Source organism: Primulina tabacum, chromosome 16, assembly GCF_025594145.1.
Source record: "Primulina tabacum isolate GXHZ01 chromosome 16, ASM2559414v2, whole genome shotgun sequence".
In the NCBI taxonomy this organism is placed as follows: Eukaryota; Viridiplantae; Streptophyta; class Magnoliopsida; order Lamiales; family Gesneriaceae; genus Primulina; species Primulina tabacum.
This window is the reverse complement of record NC_134565.1, coordinates 36,088,838-36,106,604: the sequence shown is the minus strand read 5'-3', so window position 1 is coordinate 36,106,604 and position 17,767 is coordinate 36,088,838. Positions and strand designations below refer to the sequence as shown.

General features: G+C 36.6%; 1 protein-coding gene across 1 annotated transcript; it reads right to left on the bottom strand.

Moving 5' to 3' along the window:
• Positions 1-435: 435 nt before the first annotated feature.
• Positions 436-17,207, bottom strand: LOC142528633 (serine/threonine-protein phosphatase BSL1-like). The gene is made up of 21 exons (XM_075633711.1): positions 16,681-17,207; positions 16,529-16,589; positions 16,327-16,405; positions 16,156-16,235; positions 15,959-16,053; positions 14,905-15,004; positions 6,302-6,371; positions 5,755-5,856; positions 5,122-5,203; positions 4,856-5,020; positions 3,995-4,163; positions 3,723-3,921; positions 3,475-3,642; positions 3,115-3,353; positions 2,355-2,439; positions 2,177-2,275; positions 1,902-2,101; positions 1,756-1,831; positions 1,327-1,462; positions 1,113-1,252; positions 436-998 (listed from the first exon to the last, which is right to left on the bottom strand). Exons 1-21 carry the CDS (start codon positions 16,880-16,882, stop codon positions 915-917), a joined length of 2,631 nt encoding a protein of 876 aa, XP_075489826.1. The 5' UTR covers positions 16,883-17,207; the 3' UTR covers positions 436-914.
• Positions 17,208-17,767: the final 560 nt, after the last annotated feature.

Sequence of the window (17,767 nt, the reverse complement as noted above, 5' to 3'; positions counted from 1 at the left end):
AACAAACAAAAATTAAGAGCTTCTCCTCTTTTGATGGTAACATTAACCCAAACAAAAATTTATTAGATTTTATTTAAAAAAAAACTTTCAACCAAACAATTTTTTCGAATCGTTTGATTGTAACATTAATCCAAACCATGTTCCGACTAAAAACCAATCCAAATGATCCATTTGATTTGATTTTGTGAGTTTGATTCGATTTCTACTTACCCCTACCACGTATCACTGTCAAACCATAAGCTACACACCCCAGGATAAATTTCGCCCGTTGAACAAATTTCTATATCCGCCACTATTTTCATCTGTCCTCCGAATTCCAAGTCTGCTGTATTTGTAGACTAAAAGTTCATTTAAATTTAAATAAGTGCAGTTTCAATCCTCAAAAATAAAATAAAAATGAAGTGCAGTTTCATCAAGCAGTTTGAGGCCTCAAAATAAAATAAAAATGAAGTGCAGTTCAATCATGATTCCTTTAATACACACATCTTACTGTTTTAATCAACTTCATACCTGTTTCTTCTATATATCGATCAATTCTAATTTTTAGCCATAAATTATACCGTGATTCTCTTTTACTTACAACACAAATAAAGGATCTTTCTATAGGCATCTTGTCCATTTACCTCCCACATTAATTTTCTGGCTTACTCTGTATGAATTCAAGAAAGTAACTCGATCAAACGGCGAATGACAACACTGTAGTCTGAGCTGCATGTTTGCTTACGGCCTTCAATCTGAGTACACATTGAACAACCTTTCACATCTTGCACATGTAAAATACAACAGAGATGGTAACTGCAGATGGTGTGTTGTCGTGACCATGTGATCTGCAGCTTCTGACCAAATAAAATCCTACCGGAAAAAGGGCTTGTTCCAGGACAACATTGGCATATACAAAGATCAATAGAGTAAAATCATATATAAGCAAGTGAACTCCGGTCATGGTCAGGCTGTGGGCGACCTCTCGTGGGAGTAGGCGGCCTTTGAATATTGAGCTCCTAAAGAAACCGGTAGAAAAATCACAATTATTTTATGGTTATAGGAACAGCATTAAGAACAAACAGAAGGCGGGAAGTTTTAAGGAGAACCAAGAAAAACTAAAATGGAAATACCTGCATCCATGTCTCCTCCGTCCCGCGTTCTGGAGATGCCTCCGGAGACTGAATAGGAGGTGGCAAGGGATGGATCAATTTCGGAACAATGACCAATCCTCTGCCAACCACCAATATTGCACCAGCATTGTTTGCCGTTCCTGAACGAATTTAGTCAAGTAAGGCTGTATTTTGCTTGAAAAGTAGGTGGAAAGGGAGTGCTTTGATGCTGTACCACAATAGTTGGTTGCGGAAAAAAGAGTGATCAACTGCCCTTGGGCAAATCTTTCAAATCCATCCATTACGCATTCATGAGCTCTAATGATAAGTCGCAATTTGTTCTTCTTACAGAAATCTGTGACTCTGTCGGGCTGCAACACATCATAATTGATCAAACAGAGCAGCCGCAAGTAAGAGTGCAGTATTTTACTTCATACACTAAGAAACTGAACACAAAAAGACTTATCCTCGTGTCCATGAAAATCATAAACGGGGAACAAAAACATCAGAAGAGGTAGGCTGCACTCATTTCAAGTGTGAAATCATCATTTCATATTAACAGGAAAAAGTTTGATAATCAGTAGTTAATTTACAGTAGAAAACAAAAAAGCTCGCAAACTGGATTGAGCCATTAGCATTCATGAAATCGTTCACTACTGTATACCCCAAATGTTACAAGGCCAGGTCCTCTTGCATTTGGTCTCAAGCCCTCTATGCTATCATTTTCGGTGGGATCAGACCTGAAAAAAACAGGAATAATATTAGAAGGCAAGGGATATCGTCAATCACATCAAATGAAGATACACATACCATAACAAATCCATTAGCACTATTGACCCTGCATCCATCGTTATGGGCCTCTCTAGTTTCTCTATTTGTTCGACAAAATTGATTGACCTCCCTATGCCACCATGCATACAGATAATCTTTTTCTCTATTAGTGCAGCAAGAGGAAGATAATTAAACAACTGATTGAAACGAGTCCAAGCCCAGATCCCATCACTTTCTCCCTGCACGAGTATCAATGACCCTTAGTTAAACATTGAAAAATCTACAACTAAAATTTGTTCTGCACTTGGGCATACCATTCTTTCAATACATTCAATTCGAAAACCAAAGAGTGCATTGATGTCAGCAGCTTCATGGTTGCCACGAATAAGGTGAACGTTCTCCGGGTACTCAATCTAAGATTCAATAAAATGACATAGGGGTGAACATGCAATATATCGAAGAATAATTGAGCTACTCAAAGTCAGAACTTGCCTTAAGAGCAAGGAGCAATACAATGGTTTCCAAGCTGTGTTGTCCACGATCAACATAGTCTCCCAGAAACAAATAGTCAATATATCTGAAACAGGAAATTATGGTTAAATGACCACACAAGAAAATTCAATGATTAGTCACTGACAAAGCAAACCAGGAAAAGCATGTTAGTAGTTAATTGAAATGAAATCCCACCAGGGACAAAAACCTAGGAATTCACAACAATGTTTTCTCGCATTAATAAAGAATAGAGATCATAAGTGGTCAAAGAACAATATTTTGTTGGTGGATCCTGATATCAAAGAACTGATGACAGACATCAGGATCATCATCATCAGTAGTAAATTAAAAAAAAAGGTCCCGGAAGCCCGGTAAGAAAATTTGATACATTTCCAGCTCGAGGGCATTTATACAAAAGAATGTACATCACATCATAAGGGAAAGATGTCGGTGCAGAAATTTGGTACTGACTAGGCTTAAACAAATTTGATGCAGAATACATTTTTACAAGACGTTAATCCATCTCAAATGACCCCAATCTATGTTTTTAAAAAGCAGAAAACTCTCCATAAAGCACTAATCTTAACTCTGAGGTGGAGATCGGCAGACTTGTTGTATCTCAGTATTCATCCTTGAGAATGACTAAAAGATATTCTAGCAAACAAAATCACATGACCAGAAGTTGAATCTTTTCACAAAGCTGAAATGCTTATCATATGCTACATGTTGAATCAAACCTTGAGCATCACAAGAAGCTTACGTGATATCTCCTGCAGTGGAAGGAAAACCGTACTCATCAAACAGTCTCATCAGATCACCAAACTGGCCATGAAGATCCCCAAATAATTTAACAGGAGCTTTAAGTTGAAGAACTGTTGGCTCATTCATGAATAGCTGCTCGGAAGCATAACAAAGCTCGCCAACTTCATATGAGTCCAGAAAGAACTTTCTGTTTGCAGGAGGTTTCCAGTTTCGAGGCCTAAGCAAAGTCGATATTACCTGCCACATACACATCACTATCACAAGTCCATGGGAGAACGAAGCAGAATTCTAGTCTTCGGTACAACTTTAAGTTTCAAGAAGCTAGATAATTAAGACAAAAAAAATCTGGAACACTTGCCTTTTTATGCAAGCCTTCAGGAGATTTCTGTCTAATAAACTTTTTGGTAGGGTGGGACAGGTCATTAAAAGAAGGAATCATTCGTCTACTTTCATTTTCAAATTGATCCAAAGACAACTGCCTAATCATACCCCCCAAGTTCCCTACGGTTTCTTTTGCAACTACAACCTGTAGCATTGAAAATAATCAACTCAGACGGCTTTGAAATGTGTGCATCATTTTCTATAAACAACGAGAAAGGACCAAACCGCTCTAGGGTGAAGGCGAACATCAGCCTCGGTATCACTGCCATCAGAAGTCAGTTCTGTAGCTTGTGAATTATCATCTGATAAGGATGTTTCTTCAGGATTGCTTGATGCTGCCTGTGCTGCTTGCCAGATGGCATTAGCAACCTCAGCCTCAGCAGTTGATGCTTCTGCCAGTTTCTCCAAAGAATTTTTATCCTCACTATATGCAAATATCAATATTTAGCAATAAACTTCATATAAACCATATGAAGACAAAAGGAATTGGAATCAACCTCCAACCACCAAATGAAGGTGTCTCAGGTGTTCCATCCGAAGCTAGTTTAGGGGGAAATAGAGCTACATTCAGATGGTTTGATACTCTCTCTGATGGTGACACTGGGTATTGGATCTCTGATTGAAAATGAGAATTTTCTGCAACCACAAAATCATCTAAAAGAACACCTGCAACACAAAATTAAAACCCATGTAATCGTAGATAAATACAAATGGAAGGAAGTAATACATGCAAAATTGAAATCATCGAGGCTTATATTAAAATCAAGATTTGTTTCTTATCTTCATCGGTCCAGACCAAAGGTGTAAGCGTGAAAGCAATCCTTAATATAAACTGAGGCCAATTATCATCTCAGATTCGGTCGTCGAAAATCATTTACAACCATGTCAACAAAATGAAAACATTAATTTTAAGAAATTGTTGCATGGTTTTGTTTCACAGAAGATGCAAATAGGTTTTTATCACTTCAAGCATTCTATGGTTGGAATGATAACCAAATTCTACATAAACAGATGTCTCGTAAGTGGCCATGGCTGGTTTTCCTACTAAAAAGAGAAATCCTTTTGATCAGGAGCAATTGCCTGATCATTTGTGAGGATGAAAGCAAAAGGAACGAATCATTTTCTTAGAATTTTGCTGAAAACTTTTAGGTTTATGAGCCAATATGAAATTAAAGTGATCCATGGAAGCACCACATGTCATCAGAATCACATAAACCCGTAAAGGATATTAATCCACTTCCAAAATATATGAAAAATAATTGATATCATCAACACACTGCATTTTAACGCAAATGGAGGGCTGTGATGAATCTTAATGCATGAAAAAGAGAGATTGTGCTGCTAAATGAGAATGTTACCTCCTTTTAAACCACCATAAATATATATCCGTACACCAACAGAAGCAGCAGCGTGGCGACATCGACGCATAGCCTCCAAAGAGGGATCAAGCTCAGTGTATTTGTTGCCTCGTGAAGTCACTACCCCGTTCCTGTCAAGCCAAACTCCGGCTGCAGTGTCCAGTACTTCAGAGAAAAAGAGCATACAAAGGTGAGGATAATCTTCATCTGACTGAGCTCAAACTTTTACAACTAATAAATGAAAAATACTCGCCACCAAAAGTTACCTGCAATCGCTGCATCACCTTCAACTGCTCGACCACCCCTAACAACACCCCCAGTAACATGCAATCTTGCACCAACAAAAACCTGATAAGGGAAAGTTCATAATCAATGAAGAGTAAGCAGCAAAAAGTAAAGTGAGTGCATCAACACGAACAACCGATTGTGATCTAAACTCTGAATTTATCCTGCAGTATTGTAGAGCCTTTATATCCTCTTCGATGGATAAAGCAACCAAAAGCACTTACATTATTAAAAAGCGAAACATTCATTAAGCTTTTTATTCATTAAGGCCCAACCAAGCCCGTGTCTGGCAGTTGACTCTTAAGTGAAATATTAGTCTGAAAATGTTGAAATTTAAACCCAAACATAACTAATCGCAGATTTGATAGAACAAAGTTCATGGAGATTAAAATTTGTATACCCTGAACACTTCTTTTATGCACTAGCAAAGAAAATAATAACCAGGTCAGTAAACTCCATTTTCACTTAAATCAAATGACTGACCAATTCAACATAGAAGTAGATCACACCAGAGTTAAGATGAACCCGAACAAATGATAAGGATGAACTGTGAACAACAAGAAACGTGGGTTGCTGAAGTGAGAAAGCAATATATCTTCTAATTTATTACTTACCGCAGCATGTTGATACCTTGGCGTAGGTGACACTCCTGGGGCAAGAGTCCATTCCCACTGACCATTTCGATGCATGAGTAGTCCATAAGCATCAGCAAGTGGCTGTACAGATGTACATTCAACTGACAGCCTCAGTCAAAAGTATCCAATGAAATAGGCCTCAATTACCATAAAAAGTTATAGTTTCTCACTAGATAAATAATTAGTAGGTACAATCAGAGAACTAACACAGCATAGAATGACAGAGGATTAGCCAAATGGATGTATGGATGTCTGACAGGGCGAGAACTTCACAAATTAACTACTTGCACTTATTTGACAATTTCACACAGCATATGGAAAGAAATTCCATATTGTCACAACGAAAGAAGTTTGCTGAGACAAAAAAATGAGTACATTCACCATCAAGCAGCATTTTTTTAAATTGCAAGTCAGTGATGCTAGTTTCTTTCCTTGTTTGAAGATCTAATAAATAGTTAAAGACTTGGTCACCAGATGGGAATTCAAAACAAACACTTCACATATCATTGAGAAACATTTATCATACCGTGCCCGAAGAATCCCTTCCCCCACAAAGTAGAAACATTCCATCAGATCGAGCACTGGCAGTTGCATACCTACAGAAAACAACCATGTAATTCTATTATATAAATATAAAAGATGAAAAATTTAAATGCATATGAAGAAGACATGATTCCCAAGCCATTGACTTCACCATGAGAACAACAAGGCCAAAGATTCTTAAAGTAGTTGAAAGAAACATGAAATCAGTTATAAGTTCATGATACTTGTATCGGAAATATCAATCAACCCCACAATCAAGATTCAAGGAATTATGATTCTAGCAATCAAGTATTAAGTTTGACACAACCAAAAGATTAAGGTATCAGAAATCACGGATCTTGTTTCCTAAAATCAGGGATTGCTTATTTTATTTTTCTTCATTTAAGTTTTTATTCATTAACTAGTATGGTATCTTTTAGATATAATGTGAATGAAAAATCATTGAACTTATATTGCATCACATTTTTTGCCCCTTAAATTCATGATAACATACAAGATTAGCAGTATAAAGCGTCGATTTATGTTGAGGAAGAGTGACTACCATTGGTGGAGAGTCGAGCAAGTAACATGTAATGCCAGTAACTGTAGTTGGGGAAAAAATGTTATTTGGGGATGAATTTGTTAAGGGTAAATGTTTATGTTGAAATTTAATGACAAATCACAAGAAGTCAGTGAAATGAAGTTTAAAGTTTGAACAGAATATCCAAAAGTACGATTCAAATCTCATGATATTCGTCCAAACTTGACTCTTATTCTATGCTCTGACTTGAGGGCAAGTGTAGGATATATCAACCAACTCATAATCAATGGATTACAATCCTTATCAAGTATCATGTTGGTCACAAATGAAAGGATTGTTGTGGTATCAAAAAACAGTATCACTTATTTTATTTTCCGTCAATTAAGTATTTATTTCCTTAATAGGTAATATCAATTGTATTGTACTGAATAAGCGTATCAACGAAGTAATGAAGATTGTAATTTCCTCCCATCTTTTCTAACAACTAATAACAAATGCACAAGCATCCAAGGATGTATGTAAAAGATATGATGAGGACAACAGACTCGTCTAAATGTACATATCCCACAAGCAAGGAAGTAACAAGTGAAAAATATTAATTTCCTTCAGGCAAAAAAGGAAAAACAAACAGAAAATACCTCCACTGAGGAGAGAGGAAAACATGCAAGGAATTACAGAATTACATTACTGCACAAATTCATAGTTTTAATAATCAAAGAGAAGAAACACCAAAGGGAGGAAGGATAAACACGAGTTTATATAGATATTTTAGGGATTTATTTTATAATATTTGTATTTATTTGTCATTTATATCCCGCATTTTGTGCTTATTCATGAAATTTTATGTTGTTTCTAGGTTTGGCCACATTTAGGAAAAAAACTTAGATATGAGGATGAGGTCGTCAAACTAAGCGATGTCACATAGGAAATAACTGGAGAAGTGATAAGTGCATTTTGTGTACTTAAATTATCCTTATAATTCATATAGATTGTTAGTTTTCTTGGGCGGAATTATGCGTCTTTCGTTATTTTTTATGTGCTTGCATGAATCTAGGTAAGCTACTGCATGAGCGTGAGAAGGAGCGAAAATGACGTTTAAAGGAAAATTGTGAGCATGGCCCAACTTTGCAGCAGCGAGACATGCACATATGCGCCGCTCAGAGGCGCGCATATACGCAAGAGATACACCGAGGACAAAAAACAACAGAGGGCATGTCGCATATGCGCCACTCAGGGCGCGCATAAGGAACTCCAGACGCACAAAACAGATAGAGTCTCGCGCATATGCGCGAAGCTTGAACGCGCATATGCGCGAGAGAAGAAGCTCATGTACAGAAGGACCCGCGCATATGCGCGAGTTTAGGGCGCGCATATGCGTGCGACGCGATTTCCAAACTTCTTAGGTTTCAACGTGGGCTTTATAAGGAGGGGAAAAAAGAGAACAGGGACGGCCGACATACGAGAGAAAAGGAGAGCAAAAAGCTAGAGCGCACGGAATACGGAGACAGAAGACGCTTAATCCGGACACGGAGACGCACTTTCATCTCTCTTCAACACATTTCTAATTCGGTTCTTTACTTTTACGTTTTTTATGATTACAAACAGGTTTTGTATTGATTTAGATTCGAGTATGAACTAATCTTATTTTCTAGAGATTGACGTAGTCTTGGTTGAACCTAGAATTTTCATTGAATTAATTCATCGTGTTTATTTGTGATTTCTTGTTCTTAATGCTTTTGGATTACTGACCATAATTCGATCGATCAAATAATTAAGATCTCACACTCGAGAGAGGGGATTGAAATTAGGACATGGGAAATCACATCTTCAGATGTTTATAACGTGCAAAAGACGTATAACTCTGACGAATCCATAAAGAGAACCTTGTCTGCATTATTACGTGTTATGTGATTTTGAATAGACCTATTAAAATCGGTAATAGGTAATACAGTTCTATTTATCACTTGAAAAAGGGAATAGGAAAATTGCGAGTTCTTGGTTAGTAAACATGATGCAATTTAATAACATGTTAGTCAATTTTAATTTAGCATAGGGGAGACCAGACGGAATCATATCTCTAGATTGATCTACTCATTGAATTTCAACTGCGTGCTAAAAATTAATAGGATTCGTTATTTGTTTTGAATTGATTATCAACTATCTATTTGAATTTTCTAAATAAAGTTGAACTATGTCAATTATGATACTTAATATACAGTTTTAAATAATTACTCATCGTGGGATCAATATCTGTACTCATACCAGTACTAAACTTGACATCGTACACTTGCGGCAGTGAAAATACGCAACAATTTTTTGGCGCCGTTGCCGGGGAGTAAATTATTTAATTGCATATTAATATCGTTACTAAATAGTTTTGACTTTAATTTAGACTTTATTTTTTTTATTTATTTTGTTAATTTATATTCTTTTCTGTTTTGCAGTGCATGCGAAAATATCAAAATCCCGACTTGCTGATTTTTGATCCAGAAATCGAAAGAACTGCCAGGAGATTAAGGAAAGCAAGAAGAGAGGAAATTAAAGCAATGACTGAAAACAGAGAGGACGCGAGATATAACATGCCAGACGCTATACCTATCAGACAGAGATCACTTCAGACCAGTGATCAACACATATTATTCTGGCATTGCTCGGGGGACCATAAATGCCAACAATTTCGAGTTGAAGCCTGCACTAATAAATATGGTTCAACCGAACCAATTTGCGGTAACTGCCACTGCTGATCCTCACGTTCATTTGAGGACTTTCCTGGAGATCACGGATACGGTAAAAATTAATAATGTTCCCGATGATATTATTAGACTGCGTTTGTTTTCGTTTTCTCTCAGGGACCAAGCAAGAGGATGGCTCCAATCATTGCCGTTGGGGAGCATCACAACGTAGCAAGAATTGGCAACAAAGTTTCTGTCTAAATATTTTCCTCGTCCAAAGTCTGTACAATTGAAGATTGAGATTAGTACTTTCAGGCAGACTGACTTTGAGTAGCTTTATGAGGCATGGGAAAGGTATAAGAAGTTGTTGCGGAGATGCCCAAATCATGGTTTTGAAGACTGGGTACAAATTGAGCTTTTCTATAACGGGTTAAATGGTCAGACACGGACAACAGCGGATGCAGCAGCAGGTGGCACAATCTTTGCCAAATCTCCTGCTCAAGCCTATGACTTGCTTGAGCAGATGACTATTAATAGCTACCAATGGCTGTCTGAGAGGTCAGGAGTACAGAGGACAGCTGGAGTTTATGCTGTGGATCGTATCACATCACTCACTGTGCAAGTATCAGCATTGACTACACAGATAGCAACCATGAATAAAGTGAGTACATTAAACACTGAGGGACCATCGGTTGTAGTTGAAGAATCGCAAATTCCTGAAGAAGTGCAATACATCAATAACAAGACCTTTGGAGGCTATGGAGGATATCGAGATAACCCTCCCCCTGACACTTATCATCTTGGTTTGAGAAACTATGAAAATTTTTCATACGCAAATAATAAGAATGTGTTGAATCCTCCACCGGGATTCAATACATCAAATGGGGAAGGGAAGCCATCATTTGAAGATTTAGTTGGGACATTCGTTTCTGAATCTGGCAAGAGGATGGCTAGGATTGAGTCTAGGCTTGACAACCTAAAGACACACATGGCGAATATTGGTGCTTCTTTGAAAATCCTTGAGTCGCAAGTGGGGCAGATAACAAAGCAACTCGCGTCTCAACCATCAGGTGCAGTACCAAAGACTGCAAATCCAAATCTGAGGGAAGTGAATGCTGTTTTTATTCAGCATGAGGAGATTGATAGGGTAGACATAGAAGAGAAAAAGGTTGATCACACACCCATCCAGGAAGATACATCAACACCAAGCAAAAGAGTCCGAGGTAAGAAAAAGTGAGAGGTATGACTCATATCAATGCATTAATATTTCTTTAATTCCCTACCCCCAGAGATTTTTACAATTAAATGCCGAATTCCAAAAGAAATAGGGTCTTGAAGATCTCAAGAACCTACACACTAACATTGAGTTTGCAGATCAGGTGGAAAGTGAATTTACCGAAGGAACACGAACAAATCTTCCTCATAAGCCGAGAGATCCCGGTGAATTTATTGTACCATGTGAAATAGGGGATCATTTAGTGGAAAAAACTATCTATGACTCAGGAGCGAACATGAATATAATGCCAAGTTCTCTCTACAAGAAACTTGGATTGAGAAGGATGAAGCCTACAGGAATAAGCTTACAGATGGCAGATAAATCGATCAGGACAACGTTGGGTATTGTAGAAGATGTTGAACTTCGGATCGATAAACTGAAGGTTCTAGCAGAGTTCGTGGTACTTGACATGGAGAACAGTCAGAACGTTCACGTTATTCTAGGAGGACCATTATTGGCTACTGTTGGAGCCATCATTGACGTGAAACGAGGAAAGTTGATCATGGAAGTAGAAGGTCAAATGGTGGCAATAAAGGCAGCCAAGAAATCATACGACCCACCAGGAAAAGGATTAGAGAAAGTCAGGCTGATGACTATAAACCAAGCGTTGTGTTGGAAGCAACCCATAATTATTTTTAGCATTCGTTTTTATTTTTATTTTATTTTAATCCCTTATTTGTTAATTTTAATGTCCTTTATTCAAGTATTGATTTAAAGTGTTTGATTTTTGCAGGTAGGTTTATAAATAAAAAAAAAAAGAGGAACGCGAACCCTTCTCAGATATCAAACACAGCGGCCGCCTCCCCCTCCTTTAATCCACGGGCCCCACCCCAGCACATGGATGAGGATGATGATGATGGTGACAACGAGCACTGACGCTCGTCGTGGGAGGTATGATTGTTCCGTTCTTTCCTGTTTATACATTGAGGACAATGCATACTGTAAGTTTGGGGGGATTTTGCATATTGATTGTTTGAGTTTTTAATTCATTGTTTGAGTTTTTAATTCACTGTTAGTTAAATTCGTTGTTATTTATTTTCTGCACAGTAGCTTTATTTTTTTATTGCATGCTAGAATTGTTAGGAAAAGTCATGGATACGTCATTGTGTGGCCAATGATGAAAATGAAATCGTGGTTTTAATGCATACATGTATTCATGATAACTTGGGAGTCACAAATATCTTTGCACGGTCATGTTTATTGATACTATCAATGCTTAGAGACAATTTACATACTTGTGATGCTAAATAGACAATAGAGATCTGAATTTTAGTATTTCTCACAGTCACATGACATTAACTGACGCATTTGCAAACACAGAAATGACCTAGGCAATCTTTCTCAATGTCTTGGGACCTGTTTTCATTGTTATTATCGTTTGTTAGCCCATTGAGCCTTGAGTAGATTGAGATGCTTGATTTTTCTTTGTGCACCTATATCATATATCCGTTTTATTGAAAAATGCATGTGATTGGTTTATACGAGTTGACTAATGGATTGACGGAAATCTAAAACTTGCTTGAACACTTTTCGAGGCGAAATACGAATAATATGTGACATAGGAATGATTTAGGCAATTTTTGGAACCGTTGAGACTTTGAGCCTACCAAATCAACATGAAATATCCCCCTAGTGTCTCATTTTGAGCCTGCTAAAAAATCAAGTGGTGTGTGTCGATGACATACAATTAGCCCCCACTTGTATCTATTCTACATCCCACAACAACTACCTAATGAAACTTATACTTAGTGTCCTACCTAAATTTTGAGATAAATAAGTTCATTGGTGTTGTAATGATTCAAATACTCCTTGAAAAGAAAAAGAAAAACTGAATGTGCAAAAAAGAGTTCAAAAAGAGACAAGAATAAGAAAAACAATCAAAAGAAGAAATCAAAAATGGTGAAAAGAAAAAAATATGGGAAATAGAAGATATGATTGGGAAGAAAACAATAAAGTGATGGTGAATAATGAAAGAGAAGATTATGAAAATTCGATTATTTCTCTCAAATTTTGATTTTCATACCTTCTATTGTAGCCAAGAGCCATAGCCTAACGTTACAAGCTTACAAGACCTATTAACCTTGTCACATTTATCCAATATACTAGTGGAGAAAATTTGTTCAAGTCAAGCTTATGGATACCTGACAAACATGGTTAACGAGTATAGACTTTAATCATTTGCATGCAAGCATCTCATTGTGTGACTTCATCTTTGGTACACTTGTGTTGAATATCTTATGAACCAAATAATCACCAATAAAGTCCTTTGTGATCTGTGTAAGTAAATCTGTATGTCAATGAAGTGTGGGTTAAACTGAACTGAAAATCTTTTGAGTGTAAATGAGCATTGACATAGCACACACGCACGTGACTTTTGAGTAATCGTGAATTACATGAAAATAGATGAGTCAGAGGCCAATATCACTTTTGCATATCCATGACTTTAGTTGTTAGCGTTATTTCTTTCGTGAAGCTTATTTTTATTGTTATTTTTGCTCGGGACTAGCAAAAATTCAAGTTTTGGGGGATTTGATGAGTGCAAGAAGTAAGGGAGGATCAAAGACAAGATGCAGGAAAAAATTTAAGGCAGAAGGTCTGGACCTAACCATGACCAACTGAAGAAGGGTACGGATGCCAGGCATCCATCCGGAACTCCTACCTCAAGGTGAAAAATCATGAAATCTTTCTAGACCCCGTGCCACCTTCCTACCCAAATGTTGGGCTTAGACAAAAATGGAAATAATTAAGACGTGGAACTTGGCACAGACCTGGGTGGTCAGGGTCCATGCATCACGCGGTAAAAATCTTTAAAACCATGCAGAATTTTAGGGAAATAAAGAAATTTTCCTTTGGACGTGATATTTTGGGATTTTTGGCTTAGAATCATATGCTTACAAGGACTCTTTTATTAGAAAAATATAAATATAAGTATTCGATTTATTTTGGAACTTTTGCATCATTTACCACATGATGGCTAGGGTTTTGAAGCTTCGGAGAGGAGACTTCAAGGAGTGCAAGAACACATTCCTAATTCGCTGACATTTCTTTCCTTTTTATTAATTAAGTTTACTTTACTGGGTTGCAAACATTAGTTCTATCTTTTGTTGGACTTTTATGGAGTAAATTTTTAGTGACTCATAGGCTGTGACAAGTTATGTTTTGACGATTTGATTTTAATTCAGTCTTATTTTTTATTTCAATTTATTGTTGATGTTTAATTAACATGTATGCATTTAATTTGGCCAATTACATTGTATAACGTGTTGTTTAATCTAAAAGACTAAAACTGGAAATCGATCGACTGATTTTAGCTTCATAATATCAACCAATGTACAAAAAATCGACTAGAAATATAATTTGATTTCTACGTTTTATTTCAGGTTGAAAAACTGAAAATCCGTAGAGACTAATACGGTTAGATCTAATTAAATTCAATTAGAAATAATTTAACTTTTAAATTTAATTAGGTTTATTTTTCTAGGAATCGATTAATAAATTAACTACGGAATCTTGTCGTGAATTGGGTAATTAATTTATTGAATTTAAATTGACACGTGGAATATAAATCAGTTCAGTAATGAGCTTTAGTCATTTTTATGAATTCAAATTTTCCCTCTAAAGAAATTTCCCCGCTCTCGATTTTAAATTTTTGCATCATTTTATTTTATTTTGTTCAATCCAGTTTAATTAAATATATATATCATGGTCATAGTATTTAAATATTGATCTCTGTGAGAACCTTCCTCAGCCTCAAAAATATTTATTATACCTTGACCTAGTGCACTTGCAAATTAATTTTAACTAGAATTATCAGTCCAGGAACACGGAGAGCTACATGTCTATTGTCACAAAAGCTCTTTCGGGAATCAAAAAGCCAAAGCTTTGAAAAGATACAGGGCACAACTCCTCAGGCAATCATCTTACTCATCAAATTAACATAAAACAGTGATCAAGAAAAAACTGCATTTTGAAATTGAAAAACATGCTAGTTACTAGAAATATACAAAATCAACGGTACATCATATGACTCAGAATTTGTAATAGAAAAACATGATAGTGACTAGAAATATACAAACTCGACTGTACATCACATGACTCAGAAAGCTAACGCAACTCACATTCTAGCAGATGGTCTATCACCTTCCGGGTTAAGCCTCTTCCATGAATATGGCTTCTGTGCAGTGTCCAAAACCCATGCATCTGATAGCACTCGTTTACCTGTAGAAAATAAGAACTTTGTTATACGTAGTGTCAACTAATAGGCACAAGCCAAAAACTGCCAAACATGAGTGAACTTGTTCGATTAGAAGGTGCTAAGTACCAAGAACAAACAGCGTAAAACTATTATAAGGAAAAAAATTCAAACCAGAACAAAAATTGCGAAAGTTAGGTCAGAAAAAAGAGTGTGAAGGAGATGTCACACTCTAAACTGGCTACCACTGTAATATATGAACTAGTATTATAGTCATTGCAACATCGGAACATCCGTATTATAGTCATCGCAACATCGGAACATCCTAATGCTACAAACATGTTCCTGATCTAACTACAGAGAATCTTACAGGGGATCTTAAGGCATGCCATCAAATGTGTAATTCTATGGGCATTGATTGGCAGCACAAGAGCAGCAAACTGAGAGGGGGCTCTCTGCTATAGAGTTAGGAAAGAATATGACTTATTCTAATGATTGATTTATGCTTTGACATCTGTATCAGCAGTAACTTTTAAAAACATCGAATTCATATGATGGATAAAATAGGTGATTCCAAAGGGTAATGAGACCATACATGATCATTGCAATTGAACTCGACAAATTTAATGGGCTTAGAAGTAATTGAAAACAGAACTGTTAATTATTTATTATTATCATTATTAAAACGAAAAAGGTAACTGACTTTTGCCACTAAAATTCGTAAAGTTTCCAGGATTTAAGGGTGAACATTATAAATTGACATAACCATCTTCAAACCCCAAACAATTGATTGGAACCTGCATTGATAATCAAACCCTCATTTAAAAAACAGCGACACTTAATTTACACCAATGCTGAAGTAATTGTTTCAAACAATATGCCATAATATCTCCAATGTGTAATAGACATTACAGCAAACACATCATTTCTCACAAATATCATCTAATGAGATTTGAAGAAAATAGAAATTATGTGCTCACCATCATTGCCACTAACGGAAACAAGATATCTTTGTGCAACCAAATCCATGACATGGCCATATCTAGGCCCCGGACCCTCTCCTTGGACTACAACTCTAAGCTCCAAAAAGAAAAACAACCAGTCGATTATTGATGAAATCAACAATAAGGTAACAAAAACAGCAGGCGAAATACAACAGAAATCTCTGTAAACTCACCGATGCCACTTAAACTTGTCATTAGTCAAGTCGAGCACATATATATCATCGGTTGAATGCCCTGCGGGACCTATGCCACCCTAGCAGACAGTATAAACATCCACAAGAAGTTTATTTCAACAAAACTTGTCCCTTGACAAGATAAACGTGGCAGAATTTTCATTTGATCACCTGAAAAACAACCATCGTGCCAACAGCTGCCGCAGCATGTGCAGCTCTTGGCGCTGGAGGCTCCCCGGCCGGCCTGAGTCTAATTTAAATCATTTAGCTAGGTAAATCAATAAGAATCCAAGTAACATTAAATGCGATCAAAGTCAAACAACAATAGAAACAAAAAGATAATTCAAGCAACTGAAGCAAAGCAAGAATTAACCTGGTCCACTTCCTAGTGAGAACATCATATGAATGAACAGAATTCGTCACTCCATCCAACCCTAGAGGATCAAAAACCAAGCACCGCCATTACAAAACAATTCATGACAGAGCAGATTAAAGGAATACCAAAAGGGAAACAAATATAATAACTGATTCCAGGAGCTCCTCCATCCCCACCCTCGATAGCGGTAGCCCCTCCGAAAAGAATGAGCCTGGGGCCGCGGGTCTTAGTGGCGGCCACAGCAGTGAGCGTGTGTCCACAACGCGGCCCCGGAGCGTCGTCATCAATGTCCCAATAGGTCTCTAAGCTTCGATAGGTTGGAGCCGGATAAAGCCACGGCTTCGATCCCATCAAGAGATTGTACTAGTACCAACACGACAATTCAAAGACAGAAGGGGTACAGAAACTTGAGAACTGAATCAACAAAAAGAAGAGGATACACAAACTGAAACCCTGAAAATTGATTACACACGGTGGAGCAAGTTAGAAACTTGAGAACTGAATCAACAAAAAGAAGAGGATACTCAAACTGAAATCCTGCAAAATGATTACACACGGTGGAGCAAGTTAGCTTGCAGCGGCGGTGGCGCCACCGGGTTGACTGAAGAATCTGGTAATAACTACAGAATTTTGATAATTTCAGCGGCTTTCATGTTCCGTTTCTCTCTCTCGCTCTGCGTATTTAAAAATAATAAATATAAAAACTTTCCAGAAAAGAAAATAATTTAAATGAAGGAAATAATGATAGGTAACAATTAATGATCAGTTAATTTGAGGAGATTTTGCATTAAAATTTTAGACATAATTTTACATTCGATATAGTTTAAATTATAATTTTTAAAATATATATTATATAGCCCTTTTATTTTAAATTTTATAAATTTATATAATTCAAGATATACCGATAATTAGACATCAAGCTGATTGTTGGAATTGATTCTTGAACTCGATATCTAATTTCATAGAATATTATGCATAAATTCTCTCAAATTTATGGAACCGACAACAATATGTCCAAACATAGGATACGCGTTAAACCGAACGTTGACTTCGTGCTGCCTATCTTTCATAATAAATGCATTTTTATACAATAAATGGAAATGTGGTGTTTGCATTTCCCTTCGATTAACAATAAGCACCGATCTATACAAATATTATATTATTAAAAAAATTTCTAGAAAGTGATAGCGAATAGTTTTGTCGAATTTTAAAAATACTAAAAAAAACACACCTGCT